The 18,926-nt window shown below is 40.8% G+C and overlaps 1 protein-coding gene across 2 annotated transcripts in view; it reads left to right on the top strand.

The window, feature by feature from the left end:
- Window positions 1–3,634: 3,634 nt before the first annotated feature.
- BICRA (BRD4 interacting chromatin remodeling complex associated protein) overlaps window positions 3,635–18,926 on the top strand; it is a 47,256-nt gene continuing 31,964 nt past the window's right edge. For both annotated transcript variants that reach the window (XM_077840081.1, XM_077840080.1), the window contains exons 1-2: window positions 3,635–3,738; window positions 17,503–17,548. In XM_077840081.1, the coding sequence (XP_077696207.1) occupies window positions 17,508–17,548 (41 nt within the window). In that variant the 5' untranslated portion in view covers window positions 3,635–3,738; window positions 17,503–17,507. The remainder of the gene's footprint in view (window positions 3,739–17,502; window positions 17,549–18,926) is intronic.

The following is an 18,926-nucleotide window of genomic DNA, read 5'->3' as shown; positions in this document are numbered from 1 at the left end:
GGCTTGGGTCTTTACCATCTGTGTTTGTAATATATATAGTAAGCTCCTCAGAGCAAGGACCATGTCAGCGTCAGTGACTTTTGCAGCCTTGATTACACTAGTGCTTACTGAAAAATAAGTAGATAATTTAAACAAATGAATAAAACAAAGGGCAAAAACAAATATAATTCTACAGGTTAAGGAATTGTTGGTATGGGGGGAGCTATGTGTTGCAAAGAATTCCCCATTGTGAATAGTTCTTTCAAACGTAGAAATAATTTGCTGTAGTTCTGTGCTAAATTTCCCTGTGCTGATTTTATAGATGAGAGTCCATGACAGCAGATAAAGTCTCATAGTCCCATGTTTCGAACACCAAGAAGGCTAATTTTGCAGCTTTTAGTGCCTCTGTGTGTGCTATTAACACTTCATTACAGTTCTTACAGCCTCCATCTACTCCCTGTGGTTCTCCATTAGACAGCCCCTCTGAATCCTGTCTGTAGTATATTCACTGCACCGTGAGAAGCAGGAATTCAGTGGAGTGTACCACCACACTTAACGTGTATGCTATAAGGGGCATCCTCTGTTCCTGTGAGTCTGGTATTTGACACACATCTGCAAAGTGAACAAGGGAGGGAAATGTTAGGGTCAGTGGGTGACACTCATTCTGGCAGAGAAACCAGAGAATTGGCAGCTTAGATTTCTTAGGACCTTAGAATTGGTAATTATCCCAAATTTTTCTAAAACCACAATTCTGATAACCTCCCTCATTTTAAAAATGTCATAAACTTCTACCCTGTTTTGGAATATTTAAAAAAAAGCCTTTAAAAATTTAATCTGTCTGTTTAACCTACGGTATGCCTCTATCAGAGGTCCTGTCTTCCTTAGGGAAATTAGCAGTGGTATAACTGCACTGATATATTCACACTGGTGAAAATCTCTAGCATAGACACACACTGCACCAGTGCACAGCAGGACTTGCACCAGTGGAACTTACCTAATAAGTCTCGTCAGTGCCTGGCACGTTTTGCTCTAGTGCAGCGTTTCTGCATTAGGGTCTTGCACTGGTTTAGTTACACTTGTATGAATTTCTTTGGACTGGCACTTCAGGACCTATCATCCATTGTAGGTAGGCACTGATAATAATAGGGAGGAAGAAAGGGACAGTAAGTGTGCTAGTGGGGACTCAAGAGAATCGGGTTCAGTTCCTAGCTCTGGGACAGATTTCCGGTGTGAGCTTGGACAAATCTCTTAGGGCATGTCTACACTGCCTCACAGTTTGACCTAAGGGGTGTGTGACTAGCACATACACGACATACAGTCTTTGAAGAGGACTATATTAGTATGAACTCCAGACCTTTTGAGTTCATGCTCACAACATCCATATGGGGGAGTTACAGCACAGCACTTTGGTATATGCTGTTATTCACTCCCCCTTTTCTAAACTGCAGGGCAGTCTAGATATACCCTTACATTCTCAGTGCCTTAGTTCCCCATCTATTTTTTTTTTACTCCTGTGTAGCTATGGTATTTCCCTTACTTGTTTCTTATGAACATGTGCCTCTTCCCACTGCAGAGTTTTATCTGGTAATATGCATAATCAGACAGAGAAGCACTGTGGGGGCTGAATGGTTCTCTACATGCAATCAGGCATTAATTTTCTGGAGAGTAACTAAATACATAAAATATAAGTATGTGTAAATAAGCTTTTTAAATTTTGTTTTTCACTGAGCAGAGAAGCCCGTCCTTCAGATCTACCCCAGCTTGCAGACTTTTTGTTTACCAGATTATATCCAGCGGTGTCACCCAAGTTCAGAGACAGCACAGTAATGCTATTGTGAGTTTACTGTTGTTTCCCTTGGAGCTTCCAAGTGGGCGCTGTGCAGTACTAAGGATATTACAACTGCTTAGGCTTGTTACTGCAGTACATTTTGATACGTGTACCTTACTACTCGGTTGTTACATTTATATTAGCTCGGGCTGTTATCATGTCATATCTAATAAGTTAAGCATGAATGGGCCTAGTGAGTACTTGTATGGGAGAGCTCAAAGAAACACCAAAAGTCCTGGAAGAAGCAGTGTTTGTGATTCATTGAGGGAACCTCTTCCTTTTGTGTCAGTTCCCAACCAGTGCTGTAGCAGAGTGATGTGGGGACTCTATTTTCTGAATGAGCTATAAAACTGAAGTGAATTATCTGTGAGGATTAGACATTCCCATGGCAGTTTTCCTAGAAATAGGGGTATCAATCCCATTACCTCCTTGAATTTCAGTTTAGGTAATTACATATTACCTTTCTAAAAAGAAAAATTGACGCTTATGATTTCAAATGTGGAAGTTACTTTTTTAGCCCCTGCTGTGTTATGGTGTTCGTACAGCATGGCTGTCATATTCTGCTCTACACATGGCTGCATTTCAGTGGTGGGTGAGCGGTGCAGTCTGTTAGAGGTTTGAGATCCTTCTAGATTAAAGGCCCTGAATATATACAGTTGTCATTATTACTATAGCCTGTTCATGGCACTGTAAACAAAGTAAACTTCAGAGGGCAAGGGTTGTTTTAAAATTATATTCTTGTTAATAAAAACTGGTCCAGCAGTCCTTTGGAGTTTCCTATGAGCTTAAGGATACACCTTTCCCATCCTAAAAATAATTATGTAAAGAGGACTCGTAAGTGTTAAATCCATACCGTCTAAACATACAAACCTCAGTCTCCCAGAAGTACTGATTTCCTCCCCTCTGTTTCTATGGAAGTGAGATGCACGTAGTCTTATCCTCAGTATACAATATGTTAAGCAGTTGAATCTTTTTTCCTTTTTAGTTCTGATTTTTTTTTTTTTATTAGCAGGATCACATTAGGGGGTTTCATATCACAGTGCCTTTAAACCCTGCCCAGATCACAGCTGCAGTGCAGATCTGAGCACGGGGGGGGGAAAAAATCCCTTTCCAGACCCAGTAACAAAAAAAGGGTTTGCCTAGGGGTGGCATGATGCCAGATTTGAAGTTTTCAGAACAAATTCCTCAGTTTCACCATTCTAAGCTGAAAACTTCAACATGTGCTTTGCCAGGATCTGCATAATGGCTCTGTGCTAAAGATTAATAAATATAGGATGTGTTTAAATGTATCTCTTTAAAAATTAAAGATTTAAAATGTATGGCCAGTAGGTAATTTGATATAACTTCCTGCTGTTGCAAACACCTGTTCATTTGAACCAGTGCTTACAGCGATGGGAATCTTTTTGTAAAATACCTAGTGAAGACATAGCTGAACTGGGCTTGATTAATAGGTTCTCCTCAAGAGAGCCTCAAGACTGAGGTGCACTGCTGGAGGGAGAGAAGGCTTTTATTGAGCTTCACCGTTCTAGAGTATGCCTGGCCTTGAGCAATGCTCTTAGTCCCTCAGCTTCCAAGAACCAAATTTAACCCTTCCCAAAGTTGGAAAAATTGCAGTTGGAATATATCATAGTTAAGTCTAAAAAGAAACCAGAGCAACCAAGGTGGGTATAAAGAATCCGATTAGAAGGTTTTGTTTTCTTGTTAAATAAAATCTGGTGAGGAGGGTTTGACTAGTCAAATAAGCAAAAGTAAGTCAAAAGCATGATTAGCAGAGCAAAAAGAAATACTGAATGTTGAACTAAAGCTAACATTTTATCTCACAATATAGGGTTTTTCAGATGCACTCATAGATGAGAGAAACTAAAGCAGGAAGAAAACCTACCTACTAAAATAAATGCAATGGGAAATTGAAGACGGCGGATAAGTAAATGGTAGATTTGTTAAACAGTTACTTTGTTTTTATCTTTGAGATCAAATTACATGGTACAATTTTGAGAGTTGTTAGCCATATGTCGTAATGTGTGATTATGCAAATGATAAACGGAAGACCTGAACATTTTTTTTTCTTCAGGCAGGTAAAATAATTGGTCCAGAAAATATTCATCACTTCCCAAGGGTTTCAGTCATAACACTTGCTGTTCCCAGATAACGTGTCAGATTTGTGAGTGACAGACATAACTCCATGATTAAAAACAAGTAATGATAAGTTATAGACTAGTCAGTTGTTGAAGGAAAATTTGGAAATGATCTTGAGAAGGGTGTTATTGAGCACACCTTTAAAAAAAATTAATTTGATCAGTGCCAATGTAGATTCATAATTAAGAAGTCTTGCTTAGCTAGTTCTTATTTATATTCCTGGAAGAATATTCCTGCGGCCATGTTACGCAAAAGAATTGGGGTGAATATCATATTGTTAGATTTCCACGTAACATTTGACTGAAGTTCTACATTGAGGTTTCTTTCTTGTGCTAAAGTCTACAAATCTGTTACAATGGATACAGTCTCCTTGCAGGTTGGGACAGAACCAGACCTGTCAGTCAGTAGTAGCTGGGGAATCCCTAGCCGCTTTGACTTGTCTCCAGATTTTTCTTTACCTACAGAGGCCTGCAGCTCCTCTCCGTGCTGCAGAGTTTTGCTGAGGAAAATTCTAAACTTTAGTTCATATTTTTAGACAAAAAATTCAGTTCAGTAACGTGTCCATCTGATTCCCATTGCTAAGTTTGATTTTGGAGCGAACACACACACACCTTCCCCTCCTCTTCCCCCCCCCCCCCCCGACACCCAGCTCTGTGGGCAAAGAGCAATTTCCCTCACAACCTAGTCTGGGAAGGGTTGCCATGGCTTTTCCAGGCAGGAAATGAGCCAGGCAGGGTTGGAAAGACCTAGCTGTGGGGCAAGCAGGTCCCTCGCCTCCATTTCCATAAGGGGAGTGAAGCCAGAATAGCAGCATGTATATATCCCTCACCAGCAGCCACACCTCTGACTGGAACTCAGCCTCCTTTCTCTCCCTTTCTCTGCTTCCCCTTTGATTGAGTCATTGGTGGAGGGCACTGGACATAGCACAAGTTCTGCCAACACCAGAGAGTGCCATAAGGGTCCTTCAGGTGCAGCCCCCTCCCCCTATTGCTGCTTCAATAACAGGCTTCCCCCCCACCCCAGGGGATCCCAATTTGTATCTCAGGCTCAGATCTCCAGGGGAAACACATGCCTATCTGAATCCTGTGTAACAGAAAGGGATAGAGCTTCTGGGGAACCCATCCTTGAGCCCTAGTCCGGCACCTTGCTGAAAGACCCAGAAGGGGCCCACGGAGGGGAGCGGAGACTCAAAGAGGACAAGTGCTAGTCACTTGAAATATTTTCAGGTATTTCTGAGCACAATTTTACTCGCTTCTCTGAAGGAGGCAAACTCTCAAGGGGAACTAAATGCATAATTAAATGAACATTGTTTCTCCTCACCAACACAGAGTACAGTGTGGCAGGTTAATGCTGGAAAGACTAGGCCTTAGATATGTGGTCATTCCTCTATAATTACATTTCCCCTCCTGCCCCGCCTACCACCTCCTAGGGAATTCTTCCTCCTTACCCGAGGAAGACTAGCAGCCCATAAGAGTTAGGGCAAGTCTACTCATACAGCGCTGCAGGGGCACAGCTGTACAGATGCAACACATCTGGTGAAGATGCTCTATATCAATGGGAGAGAGCTCTCCCATTGGCATAATAAAACCACTTCCATGAACAGCAAAAGTTACGTCAGCAGGAAAAGCTTTCCCACTGACATAGCACTGTGCACATGAGTGCTTATGTTGGTGTAACTTATGTCGCTCAGGGGGGTGGTTTATTCACACCCCTAAGGGATCTCAGTTATGCTGACGTAGTCTGTAATGTAGATATAGCCTTAGTTAATGAAATAGTAAAATATGTTTTAAAACAAACAAAAAGAAACTAAAACACACAGGATAGACTCTTTCATGCAAAAGTATACTGAATATTGTGAAACTATGCTTAGAAAGTCTGCAGCTACTCCAGACAATCTATAGCTATATATCTCTCCTCATTCTTCCTGGGCAGGTGTGATAGTGGGGTAATGCAATAGTAGGCTAATGGTTTCCTGCCACCCCTAAAAGATGGGGAAAGTATTGCATTATAATTCACAGCTGCTGCTGTGGGTCGCCAAGCCCTAACTATCGGGCTGTCTCTTTTGCTCCCAGTTTCTGTTGCAGGTCGCCATTCCTCACCTCTGCCTCCTCCCTTCAGCAGATGGCTATGCAGTGAAAAGAGAGACAGTAGTCCAGAAGTGGAAGAACTGGCAGGCAGTAAAGGACCTCTTGGCATGCCATTTATTTCCTTGTACCCCAGTTTCCCACCCTGGCCCCTATTATATAAGGTTCCTCAGTGTGTACCCATCAAAATTTAACCTGCTATCACTACAGAAAATAAATGTGACTATTTTCCCCAGTGGTCAAGAACTTGATGTTTCTAACTAGGGGAGATTTTACTTGTAAGAGAGGCCTGTTCACTATACAAGCCCTTCACAGGTAGCCAAGCCCAGGCAGACAATCACAGCCCTTTCCTTTGGATATAAAATGTCTCCTGGTCCATCAGGCCAAAACAAATAAACAAACAAATATGAACTATCATCTGAAACCCTGCGTGCCCGCGCATGCTTTCACAAGGAGTGCTAATGTAGGTGGACAGTATTGCGAGTATGGTTCCTCTCAGCCTAAAAATCATAGAGTCTCAGGGCTTCTCCCTAGAAAGAAAGAAAGGGATTCGGATCCATTTATCCCATGGCTATCTTGGCAATACAATGGGAAACTTTATGAAAAGCTGAGGCTGTTCAGAGTGTAAGAAAAGTTGATTTACAATCCTGACTCATGCCAGAAACTATAGGAAGGAATACAGGTCATATGGCAAGTTGAAGGAGTCTGAATTACAACAGGAGAAAATGCCTCTGTGCAAGTGGTAGCTAGAAAAGTGCATGGTCATTAGCTGTTCTCTGTTGCCTCAGGGCTATCTAAGGGTCTTCTAACCAACCCTGTCTATAGTAGAGCCCTGATTGGTGCCAGGCTCTTTCAATTTGGGAGCAAAAGTGCTTTAATCAATTAAGGTCACTGGATGTTGTCAAAATTGGGAGCTGTGCAAGAATTTCAGGAAAAGCTTTGTCCCATTCCCAGTCTCAGCAACCCATGGAAAAGGCCATGACACAAATGAAATAATCCACTATATACTTTGACTGGAGCACTACAGCCTCTTGTCCATCCTATTTCTAATCTCTGAGAATTGGGAACAAGCAGAGCAGGGCCTTGTCTGTAACATCCAAATAAATTCCTAAAGGAGGCTTATCTTCAAAACACTCCCATTTCACCATTCTCAGACAATTTGTATGTTTTGTGAAGAGCTTCAGTGGTCCAGATGTCATATGATACCTTGCCAGTAATTCTGGGTATATCCTCATCTCACTCTATCTTAGTCATGGACAGAAAACTAGCTCCAGTTGTATATTCTCCACTCCCACTAGTGAATGCAGAGAATCAGGTATTTTGAAGGGATCCTTCTGGTTCAGTTCAGGGAATGGGAACCAGAAAGAGAGAGCCCAGCATCCACCAGCTGGGACACAGTGGTTTATTGAGCTCTGAGAACACTGCCCTCCATGGATAACAGACCAGATGACTTCCTGGTGGCAAGAGTCAACGTGTCTGATAGTTTTCATAATAACTGGGAAGAACACAATCAGTTCTACCCCAGAGAGAAATTATTCTGTCCTGGGTGGAGCAAAATTTCCTATCTCCATACATTGCCCAAGGGGGAGAAGAACTCCAAGGCTTACCTGGTAGAAGGTGGATTAGCAGAGTGGCTCTGACACCCAGTAGTATGTTGCTCATCATGTCAACTTAGTGAGTTGGTGATTGACTTCTTTGCATCTGGAAACAATAAATAAAGTGCCCTTCAGTCTGTCTGAGTGTCAGGATCAGGGGGTGGAATGACCTCTCGCAAAGCTGGGCAAGGTCTCCACTGTGTCTTCCCACCTTTTCCAGTGCTCCCCAAGATAATACAAAAGATAGGAATGAGAGAGCAACAGTGATGCCATGTATGCCTTTCTGGCTGAAAAGGCTTTGGCTCCTGGGCCTGATAAACCTAGCATTGGGTTTTTAGGTGTTGCTGTCCCTCAAAGGAGATTTGGAATTTCAAAACCGATCCTCCATCTGGGACCAGACAGATTGAAAATAAATGCTTGGATGAAATGATTATTGCTATCATGGACTCCAAAAGAGAAGTCAACAGACAGAATCTATTCTACGGGCTGGTGCAAAGTTCACAGTTTAATTACCATGTTATACCAATGAAACATAGCCTTGAGTTTCTCCTGGAAGGTTTTATTGTGGATGAATGAGTGGCCTAACAAAAAGGTAATATCTATAGTATAATCTCAGCATATTCAAGAAAAACAAGTTTGTACAAATCCCAACGTTTACCGCTTCCTTAGGGCATCAACCTTATTCCAACTCTGCAAGGTCATAGAGCACAACCTTGGAACCTCAATCTGCTCCTTACAGCCTTGCCTAGAATGAACCTCTTCAGGAGATGTCATTATACTTTCTATCCATTAGAGCAGGCTTTCCATTGGTGGCTTTCTCTCAAGAGACTCAGTATTGTACTTTTAATTCAGACAGGCGGGCCTCACAACTGTCATAGAATTCATTCCCTAGGTAAATTTCAAGAAATATTCCTCCTTTGGTTAAGCATGTAAGTCAAGTCCTTAAGAACATGGAAAGTCTTAGGTCAGAGTAGACATGTCTCCTATTTTGAGATCTGCTAGATGGTCATATGGCCATCAGCACATACTTTCACTGAGTTCTGCATATTAGTCATCCGATCTTAGCCAGTGCCATTTCCTTTCTTTTGGCAGAAGTCTTCTCCACACCTCAGTGCCCAGGATATGGTGGAGGAGATAAAATATATATACACGCGCACGCTATCACATTTTGGATGTCCACTTTTAAAGGATGATCCTGTTTCCCACCCTGAAGGCACACTGCTATGAAAATCCCATTGTAATGGATCTATGGTCCTTAGTATGAAGAAGATTAGGATAGTTTATCTGAGCTTACTTTAAAATTTCCTTTCTTCAAGTAAGAAGTCCCACAAACCTGACCCACCCCAGAGACAAACAATCATTCATAATAGAGATGGAAATGGACATTCAAGGATTTGGATTTGTTGTCATTAGATGAAAATTACCATCTCTGGAGTAGAAGAAATTGTTATGCTTTTTCCTCAAAGTATATTTAACACAATCTGTAATGTAAGAAAGTAGATTTGAATTATCTTGGCTGTGAAAGCTGTCTCATCTGGATGTAGGGTATTTGCCTGCTGCCAGAGACTGACAGGTCTGGTTTTGCACCCAACCTGCAAGGATGTGAAGTACCAATTGTAACAGATCTGTGGACCTTATTACTTGAAGAAAGGACATTTTCAGGTAAGCAAGGACACATTTTCCTTTTACTGGCTACTGTAAAGATCTGTGGGATAGGGTTTAAAATAAGCCTGTTGCGTAAATTACAGCAAGTGTCTGTAAATAAGGCTGTAAGAACAAGTAAGTCAACCTTTTTAAATTTCACTGCAAACTTGAACTGAGCCTTTTTTGATCCAGGACAAAAAGGTTGGATAATTTTTATACTCCCCCCTCTTTTTTTTTTTTTTTTTTTTTTCGTTTTCATGATGTCCCTGCCCTTCTAGGTTCAGGCAAATGAAAGTTTCAGAATACCATGAGAGGAGCAGTTCTTTCAACATTTCCAGCCCGAAAATAAGCATGAAGTATTGGAAATCACTGAAAAGCCAGTTTCCACAAGAACTGTAAAACCGAGAGGCTTTGGATAAACATCAGAATGTTTAGGTGCTTATCAGTGCTTCCATATGCTTTCTGGATCTCCCCACCAGTGCTATAAATAGTCACTTTTTAAATTAAGAAGGTAGTGCTTGTGGGTACTGTACACTTTGTTGGCCGCTTTTCCTGTATAGATAAATGACTGTCTTTATTGTTAGCTGTGGGGATAAAGGAGCACAGTTTTGTATTGGATCCTGTTGTTTTATTTAACTCTTCAGACATAAAGTTCGTTACTGTAGAAATTAAGAGGAAGGTTAGTTTGTATTGCTGATTCTTGGCCTCTATGACTGTGGGTCTTTGTTGATTGTCTCCTTCAACTAAGTCTTTTTGTTTTATATAGGGAACATCTTTGTGTATGAATCTTCAAAAATAATTAAAAACTGCTGTTAATATTATGCATTAGTACATTCAGATTTCATAGAAAAGTGACAATGGGAATTGTTCTGCAGTCCTAAAAATTGAACTGAGAGCAACATGTAAGAGAATTTGGTCTTTATATTGCATTTCCTATTAGTTTACCCCTTCCCTCTGCAGCTCTACTTTATATTTTTAGCATTACAAGGTGACATTTATGGCCAGGAAATGCCAAACCTTTCTGTTATATGCCCATCACAAATTCATGTGTGTCAACAAAGGAGGGTGGGAATGTTTTTCTGTCCATAGTGTTCCCCATAACATCCCAAATTACCCAGGGTTGTAGTAAATTCTCCATCATTCGGAGTCTTTACATCAAGATTGGATGTTTTTCTTAGAAGCGATGGTGTGCTTCAACAAGTTGATGGGCTAGATGGAAGAATCATTGGGGGTAAAACCTACAGCCTGCATCATGAAGCGAGGTAGGAGTACATGATCCTAATGGTATCTTCTGGCCTCACAATCTATGATTCTTAGCAATATGATGGCCATCAGCAACAACAGTGCAACACTAATAAGAGTTATAATGCTCCTTCCCTATGCATTCGGAAAGATAAATGCCACTAGGACCTTTGAAATGTTGTAGAGACAAGATATGTAAATGTCCTACAGAAACCTCTACTCAATTATAAATAAGACAGTCACTGTAATCTGTTAAATTTACGCGCTCAAGCTACATGTATTGCCTAAACTAGCACACAGTCTTTCTGTTGTCACATTCATCTTCCAATCCCTTAACTCCATCTGGAATTGTTCACCTACATGTGTTGCTTTTATCTTTAAGGAGACCTAAAACGACTTTTTTTTTTTAAGTTTGCTTTTTGTTTCTCTGTGTTTTTGACCTTAGAAATATCAGAAATGTAAAGTCTAGTTTTCCAGTGTTTTTGTAGGAGGATTTCCTGAGAATAGAGGGTGTCTCGGAGAAGTTCGTGAGCTCAGTCGCATTAACTTAAAGCATTGTTGTTGACAGTGTCTCTTTATTTCTCCAAAATCTTTAATCAGTCAATGAAGGTAAATACATGTTAACAAAAATAAACAAAGTGGCTTAAATAGCATTGCTTCCCTTCTCAGCTGCTCAACTTCTACATTCTCTTAACATCTTTTGGTGTCATAATTTCACTAAGTCTCTAGTCACTGTAGATTGTACCAGGACCTAGATTTTTCATGTAAAACGCAAACCGTAAAGCAAAACTTTTCAAGCCTTCTTTCTGCATTATCCAGGCTTGTTGTTTTGGTTTTTTTTTTTAAATTCTTCTGCAGGTCACCTTTAACTGAGATTGTAAACTCTCCTCCAAGCTGATGGGTAGGCCCCAATACAGCAAGGAAAATTGTGCATGCATCCATCCATGCAGAGCCCCGTTGACTTCCATGGGGTTCCATGCAAGCAAAAGGGAGTGCCTGTGAGATTCTCATTGTGGGTTGGGGTCCTCACGTTAATCTGTAAAGTACCATTCATGAACATAAGAATGGTCATACAGGGTCAGACCAATGGTCCATCTAGCCCGGTATTCTATCTTCAGACAGTGAGCAATGCCAGATGCTTCAAAGGGAGTGAACAGAATAGGGCAGTTATCGAGTTATCCATCTCCTGTCATCCAGTCCCAGCATCTGGCAATCAGAGGCTTAGGGACACCCAGAGCATCGGATTGCATCCCTGACCATCTTGACTAATAGCCATTGATGGACCTATTGTCCATGAATATATCTAATTATTTTTTGAACCCTGTTATAGTTTTTGCCTTCACAACATCCCCAGGCAATGAGTTCCACAGGCTGACTGTGCATTGGATGAAGAAATACTTCCTCTTTTTTGTATTAAACCTTATGCTTATTCATTTCATTGAGTGACCCCTGGTTCTTGTGTTATGTGAAGGGGAAAATAACAATTTTTCTCCACACCATTCACGATTTTATAGCCCTTTATCATATCTCCCCTTAGTCGTCTCTTTTCCAAGCTGAACAGTCTAGGTCTTATTAATGTCTTTTTATATGGAAGCTGTTCCCTGCCCTTATGTTTCTTTGCCCTTTTCTGTACCTTTTTTCATTTCTAATATATCTTTTTTTGAGATGGGGTGACCAGAGCTGCATGCAGCATTCAAGGTGTGGACATACCGCGGATTTATATAGTGGCATTATGATATTTACTATCTTTCCTAGTGGTTCCTAGGTTTTTTTTTTTGACTGCCGCTGCACATTGTGGGTAGTTCTCTGAAAACATCTGCTCAAACTATAAATAGTGCTACAAACTAGCCATGTTTGTGGCACTAGTTAAATAATAACCTAAAGAGTGGTGAGTGTGGGGAAGAAGCACTGACACCAAAACAAAATAATTTTGCCTTTATTTTTCTGTATCCCTTTGGCCGAATTATTCATTCCAATGGCATTTTGTTCCCTCAATCATCTCTTTTCACTACAGCTTCTCCTGCTCCTACTACAGTGACCTCATAATCTGGTGGTTATGCCACTGTCTACTCCTCTTGTGGGAAAAAAAATAGGGATGACATAAATTCAGCATAGTGACTAATGAAAACAATGGCTGTCGTCAACTCTCATATGATTTTATCACAAGCCTTGTGATATTTGATGTGTTTCATAAAGCCCTAGCTCCTGGAGTCAAGTGAATACATGAGAATCTCAGCTTTTTTAAAGTAAACATATGGACTTCCTGGTTATGGAGAAAAGCTTATAAACATGACCTCTAAAGGTCTGAAAAACAGAAGGTAAATCAAAATAACTCAAACTGTATTACGAGATTTAAAAAAATTTTAAGTAGTCTCATGATTTTAGGAGTCCTGCCTTGTGAATTGGAGTTGGAACTACTGGAAGATCTATGAGAACGTCTACGCTTGAGTTGGGAGGTATGATTCCCACTTCACGTGGTTGTACCTGCCCTAGCTTTGCTCAGGTTAGCATGGATACATGTGTGCAAACTGGGAATCACACCTTCCAGCTCAAATATAGGCGTATAGTCAGGAAAAGGGTTACAGGTCAGTTAGCTCATATAGTAGGTTTAATCTACCCTATCATAGTGGTAATTATGGAGTCTCTGATTCCTCCAAAATATTAACATATTCTCAGTGAACAGCAGTGGCCGCTTCACTTAAGCCTGTGTTTTACAGTGAATTTGCATTTAAAACAGACAAAGCTTTAGTGAAGTCCTTATTTGTTATACTTAAGATTATTTGTGGGTGCAAGGTGAGAAAAGAAACAACATTTTCATTCATAAAACCCTTAAATGCTCATAAAACTGCTTTGCACTAGAATGACAGAGCAGAATGAAATTGTTAGACTTTTTAATTGGATAATAATCCATGGTTATATAAACTTTTTAAAAGATTTTCCTCCTTTTCCCCTCCTTCTTTCCATCCCTCCCTCCCGGTATAAGGTATAATCATGATGGTTTTATTTGTACACCAAATCAGTCAGTGTTTTGAGACCTCTCGCAGTATAATACGATACAATTTTGTTGTATATACTGTCTTTCCCACAAGCAGGATCATCAGAATGCTTTAGAGAACTAAAAATACAATTAGAATTAAATAATGGCATGGGCGGGAGGAGGAGGAGGAAACTATGATGTAACAGCAGTAGAGAAGAGTTATGCTTTCTGATGAAATTTTAAATGAGGTGGTGAATTTAATAGGTAAAGAGCTACAGGAAGGTTGCCAAGGAGAAGAAGGTTCTTCCACCCAGAATGGCAGAGATTTGGTGAAGAAAACAGAGGAGTCTAGTGCTAGTTGGTTGGACGAATGTTGAAAGACATGGTCTGTCTGATAATTTGCTCCAGACTAACAAAGAGTTTTTTAAATCAAAGGCAATTTTGAACGGTGTCTTGAAATGAATGGGAGAAAATGTCTTTGCATGTTGTGTGTTTGAGAAGGCAGCAGTGTTAATCTATACGTGCTGGAGTCTGGAGAACTGCGACTTTGCAATTGCTTTTTCCATACCATTCCAGTAAGGTGAAAGGAGATGAAGGCTTGCATGATGGAGTCAAGGCCACGTTCCCAAATGCTATTTGTTAAACCAACAAAGTGTGCTCTCCACTCTGAGATGAATGGGCAAAAATGATGATCGGTGACTTAGTCATGTCCAAAGAAGTAACAGTCACTGTGTGCTGTTGTCTGAATATCTCCATGCAAAGGCCGTTCTAAATCAGTGCTTTAGTGCTTTCTTCTTTCCTTAAAATTAATCAACCCCAGCAGTCCATTGTTCATGAGCAAACCTAATAAAAACAAAACAGCATGTTTTGAAAGGGAAAATTATTTGTTAATGGCCCCAATTTGATACCCTTATTCATGTTGAGTAGCAGCTCATTCTATGAATAGTTCCATTGAAATCGCGAGTAGGTCCTTACTCCTTTAGCAGTCCTTAATATGAGTCCTTATCAGAGTATGCCTCTCAGGAAATATTTCTTCTTCAAACTTCTACTGGATTCTAATAAACAGTGAAGAGGGGAGAATTTTAAAAATTAGTTGGAAAATTATCCTATTTGTGTCCTTTTGAAATGGAAAAGATTCTGCCTTCGGTATAGGACTTTAACACTTTCTTTCAGAATGAAGAAAGGTATGTTTCTTCTTCAAGTGCTGGTCCTATGTGTATTCCATTGTGGGTACGCATGCACTCCCCATGCCTGGAGCCAGAGGGTTTTGAAAGCAGTGTGTGTTGGTCCACAATGTGCCCTGGCTGACCGCATTCCTCCAACCAAGTTGATAAAGGGCAAGGGCATACTGACTGCATCTCCTGTTCCTTCTACCCACCGCATGGTCTCGGTCAGAACTTCCAGCCGAAGCTTCGGCTTTCTTCTTTATCTGTGAAAATATATTTAGATATCTAAATCATTTTTATATTCTAGAGTTTTAAAATTTTTAGCTGATATTTTTAGTGAGTTTTTTTTAGTTATTTAGTCTCCCTGACCTAGGGAGAACCCCCTGCCCCATTCCCTGTTTGGGTATTCGACTATGTCCAAAACTCCAGGGTTCAAAATCTGTGCTTTCTGCCCACGATCCTTCTCAGTCACTGATGACCACCAACTCTGCTTATACTGCCATGGGGAAGTCCACATCGTGGCAAGATGCAATATCTGCTGTTCATTCCCAGCTGTACCTGGGAAGGACGGGAACTTGCCTTAGGAAGCACCTTATGAAAAAGGCCATGAGGCCACAATCGGATCCAGGCTGGGGACACCCCCCATCCCTCAGTATGTCAGCCTGACTCAGCAACGAGTGCACTTCCTGCCATGAATTCCAAATTAGGAGCAAAGGAGTCTGCCTCCCGCAGATGTCTCAGCAGGGTCTTGTCAGGAGAGCAGGGAGCATTTTCATAAGCATGAGGCTAAATCTTCCTTCAAATCCACTTCAGAGAGGTCTGATCCAGCCCTGCCTAAATTGAGCACTAGCTCAGCCCAAGAGAACTGAATACATCTTATGGTGCAGTGGCGTGATAAGAAAGCCACAAGTCTAGGACTCCATTGTCACTGGGTCAGTAGGTGGTGGTTTCAGTGCCTCTGGTACCTCCCAAGCACAAACCTCAGGGTCCTCCACACCAACGAAGACTGATCACCAAGAGTATCAGTCACCAGTGATTCAGTCTTTGCCTTCAAGGGCTGTGGCACAGACTGTCCCTCCTGCAGCTTTCTCTTATATGGCATCTTATTGCCAAGGGAGCCACAATGTAGCCTTTATTTAATGTCCTTCATGTATTTAAAAAAAAAAAAAAAGGCAAAACTCAAACCCCCTTGAATTAACGTGTGTTCACAGCAGGAAACTGACTTCTGGCAATGTGATTTTATATGGAACTAATGTGTGCTGAGGACTACTCATTAACATTAATAGAAGTAGCATGTACATCTGAAGGGGTCAATAATATAGTCTTCAGTGTTATGTGTACTGTACTGTAGCAGAGTGTCACCACTGGAGTGTTAATGGTTTTCTAGCCGTTGTCTAGCTGCAGCTGACAAACCAGCTTCAAGCCCCTTTAAGACAAGACAGCTCATTTGTTTCTGTATGGAGAGCTGTGTGCACCCCATCCTGTACACCTGCCTCTCTTCTCCCCCCTTTCACCGACCCTGGGAATGTTCAGATGCATCCTGCACCTAGTGTTTTTTGAGAGGTGGCCCCCTGGTGTCTAGAGCTAGTTAAAATGTGATAGCATATATTGGCTGTAAGTCACGTGAATCCCTTTTGAGAACTTCTTGCAGAAGATCAAACCATGACTGCGAAGTCAGCTGGGATGATTCTTCCCCCTGCACGCTCAACCCAGTCAGGTCTGAGGCAAAAGAGACTTGTGATTTAATATGCAAAACAAATGTCCAGAACACGGGGTGCAAAAACTAGGAGGAAGGATGTTTTATCCCTGTAGTGTAGAACTAACCTCTTAAACACAACAAAGTAATTCTAGTTACTTCTGTAGCAAATGTCTGCAAGATGTTATATTCAACCTGAAGAGCTGAGTTCTAATATGGTTAACGTCTTATCATGGGTTTCACTTAATAGTGAATCAGTTGAATTTATTTGGCCCCCATCTGTTCTGAAGAGGCCCAGATGAGGTGAGGGGTTGTTATTGTGAGGGATAAATTTGCAAACAAACACCTGAATTCATGCTGCCAGCTGATAGCAAGGGACTGATTTTCATAAGCATTAATTTTAAGTAAGTGTGTGTGAGTGAGAGAGAGAGAGAGGCTGCCTGATGGACTGGAAATGGAGCTGGAACCTTTCACTTGTAGGTCACCACTTCAAATCCAGCCTATATCAGTAGTGACTGAAAGTTATTGATGGCTCTTCAGTATCCAGTGGACAAGTATTCACATCAGAAAAACTGCAACCATAAATTGGACTAGCAGTGTGCTCCTCCCTAGTCTCAGCCGGGAAGCTAAAGATTGAATGGAGGCTGATACGTACATTCCCCATAAGTATTGTAGAGGCTTGGGGTATGTTGGTGAGGCCAGTGCGTGGACCTGCAATTTGACTTGTCACTTTCTCTCTTTGGAGAAATAGGGGACTTCAAACTTCAGGGGCTGGCAGTCTGGCTCTTTTAACCAGCACCAAATTACACAGCAACATAAATAATAAGAATGGAATGTGCTAACACGTGCATTTATGCTCTAAGGTGCTGAAGCCCAAAGACCTTTGAGCACCTAAGCAATGATCTAACTAACAGATTACTCATCTGCCATAAGCAGGATAAAATGAGGTATATATATTGGGTCTGTCTGTGAAAGAAAGACCTTTTGAATTGCAAAATGTTGTTTTGGGGCTTAAGGGGTGGATGGGGGGTTGTTTTTGTTTGGTTTTGGGGGGAGGATGGGGATGGGAAGGCAGCAGTTAATAAGTACAGTTTGTGCTGCATGGCACAGCTGTATTTTTCTAATTTTAATGCAGTCTCTCTCCCTTCTTTTCAGTTGACATGGATGATGAAGATGGCCGATGCTTGTTAGATGTAATTTGGTAAGTAGTACCACCTCCTGAAGCAGACCCCATGCTAATTCGCTAACTTATCATCTTCTGTACTATTCTAGGGTATCGGGTGGGGGTTAAATACTTGAGATTCTATGTTTGGAGTTAAGAGCATTTCCATGGAATTCATTTTTGCACTCATTCTCAAACAGTTGCCTCCATGCTTTTTTCCATACAGTTCAGTCTGCGTGGTTCAACCTCCCTGAACTCCTCTTAAAGGCCCCTGCACTGCCCACTTCTGCCATGCTTTCCATAGTGAATCTTGTTACTCCCCTTCCCTGACCCCTGTCTGTCTTAGATTGTGAACTCTTCGGGGCAGGGGCTATCCCTTCTTTGCTGTGCTGAAAGAGACTACCCACATTGTAGACTCTCCTGCAAACAAACAAACAAATAATAATAATTAATAATTTTATGTGAAATTTTTACAGAAACCTTTGTGAAACTAAACAGCGTCTTTTCGTAGGGACCCCTGCAGGCCTTTTCTTTGTTTTTAATCTACTTGTATCCCCTGGATTTCACTTTTAAATGAATCCAAAATATCAATACAAAACTCAAAGGCAAAGTTTCAGATTAAAGTCTGTATTGAAATCATGAACCATCACTGTGTCTTAGGTTTGCCTGAAAGGGTTTCTAAGCGACAGGAAGTTTTTTGGCTGAACCAGCTCTGATTTTCTTGTTTGAAACATTTGTGGTTTCATGTTTTGTTGCACTTATTTTTTTTATTTGTTTGTTTGTGTAGGTTTAATTAAGAACATTTTGCACAGCTGATTTTTATAGGGAAATAGACATTAACAGTAGATTAACTCTGCACATTCTGTTTTTCATTTGTTCCATTTAATGCATATGTGGATAAATCTATCTAATTTCTGTAGTGTTTTGCCAATAACTATAGCATCTAGGCACTGCACACGCTTAAAAATGTACAGCTATAGTCCGTCTCACAGCACTGTTGCAAAGTGCTTGGTGAGAGAAGTGCCTGGTGAAAGCTGTCATCAGCACTAGTTAGCTAGTAGCCTGAGGTTAACTCAGAACAGTTAATGTTTTGACAAACTACTTGTTAACCGGCTAATTTTCCAAAAGGGATTATTGCAATTATAGAACTGTTGTCAGTGACTTGATAAGTAGGGCCCTGCAGAAATAACAGAGGAGGGGGAATAAGAGCATATTAGTGACAGAGTAGGCTAAAAAGAAAAATCACCATTTACAATCAGTAAAGTTATGTAATCAGTATATTTATGTGATATAAAAATAGAGTATAAAGCTGTGTATGTTGTTGGTCATTTAGTTTTAGACGGTTGAAATCTTGTATCAAATTTAAATTTGTAAAAATGTTCTAGGGTACGGGACCTAATTGTTTTTATTCAAAATG

Source organism: Eretmochelys imbricata, chromosome 23 (assembly GCF_965152235.1).
Source record: "Eretmochelys imbricata isolate rEreImb1 chromosome 23, rEreImb1.hap1, whole genome shotgun sequence".
Lineage (NCBI taxonomy): Eukaryota > Metazoa > Chordata > Testudines > Cheloniidae > Eretmochelys > Eretmochelys imbricata.
Note: the sequence above shows the minus strand (reverse complement) of the source record. Positions and strands in the feature narration are given on the sequence as shown.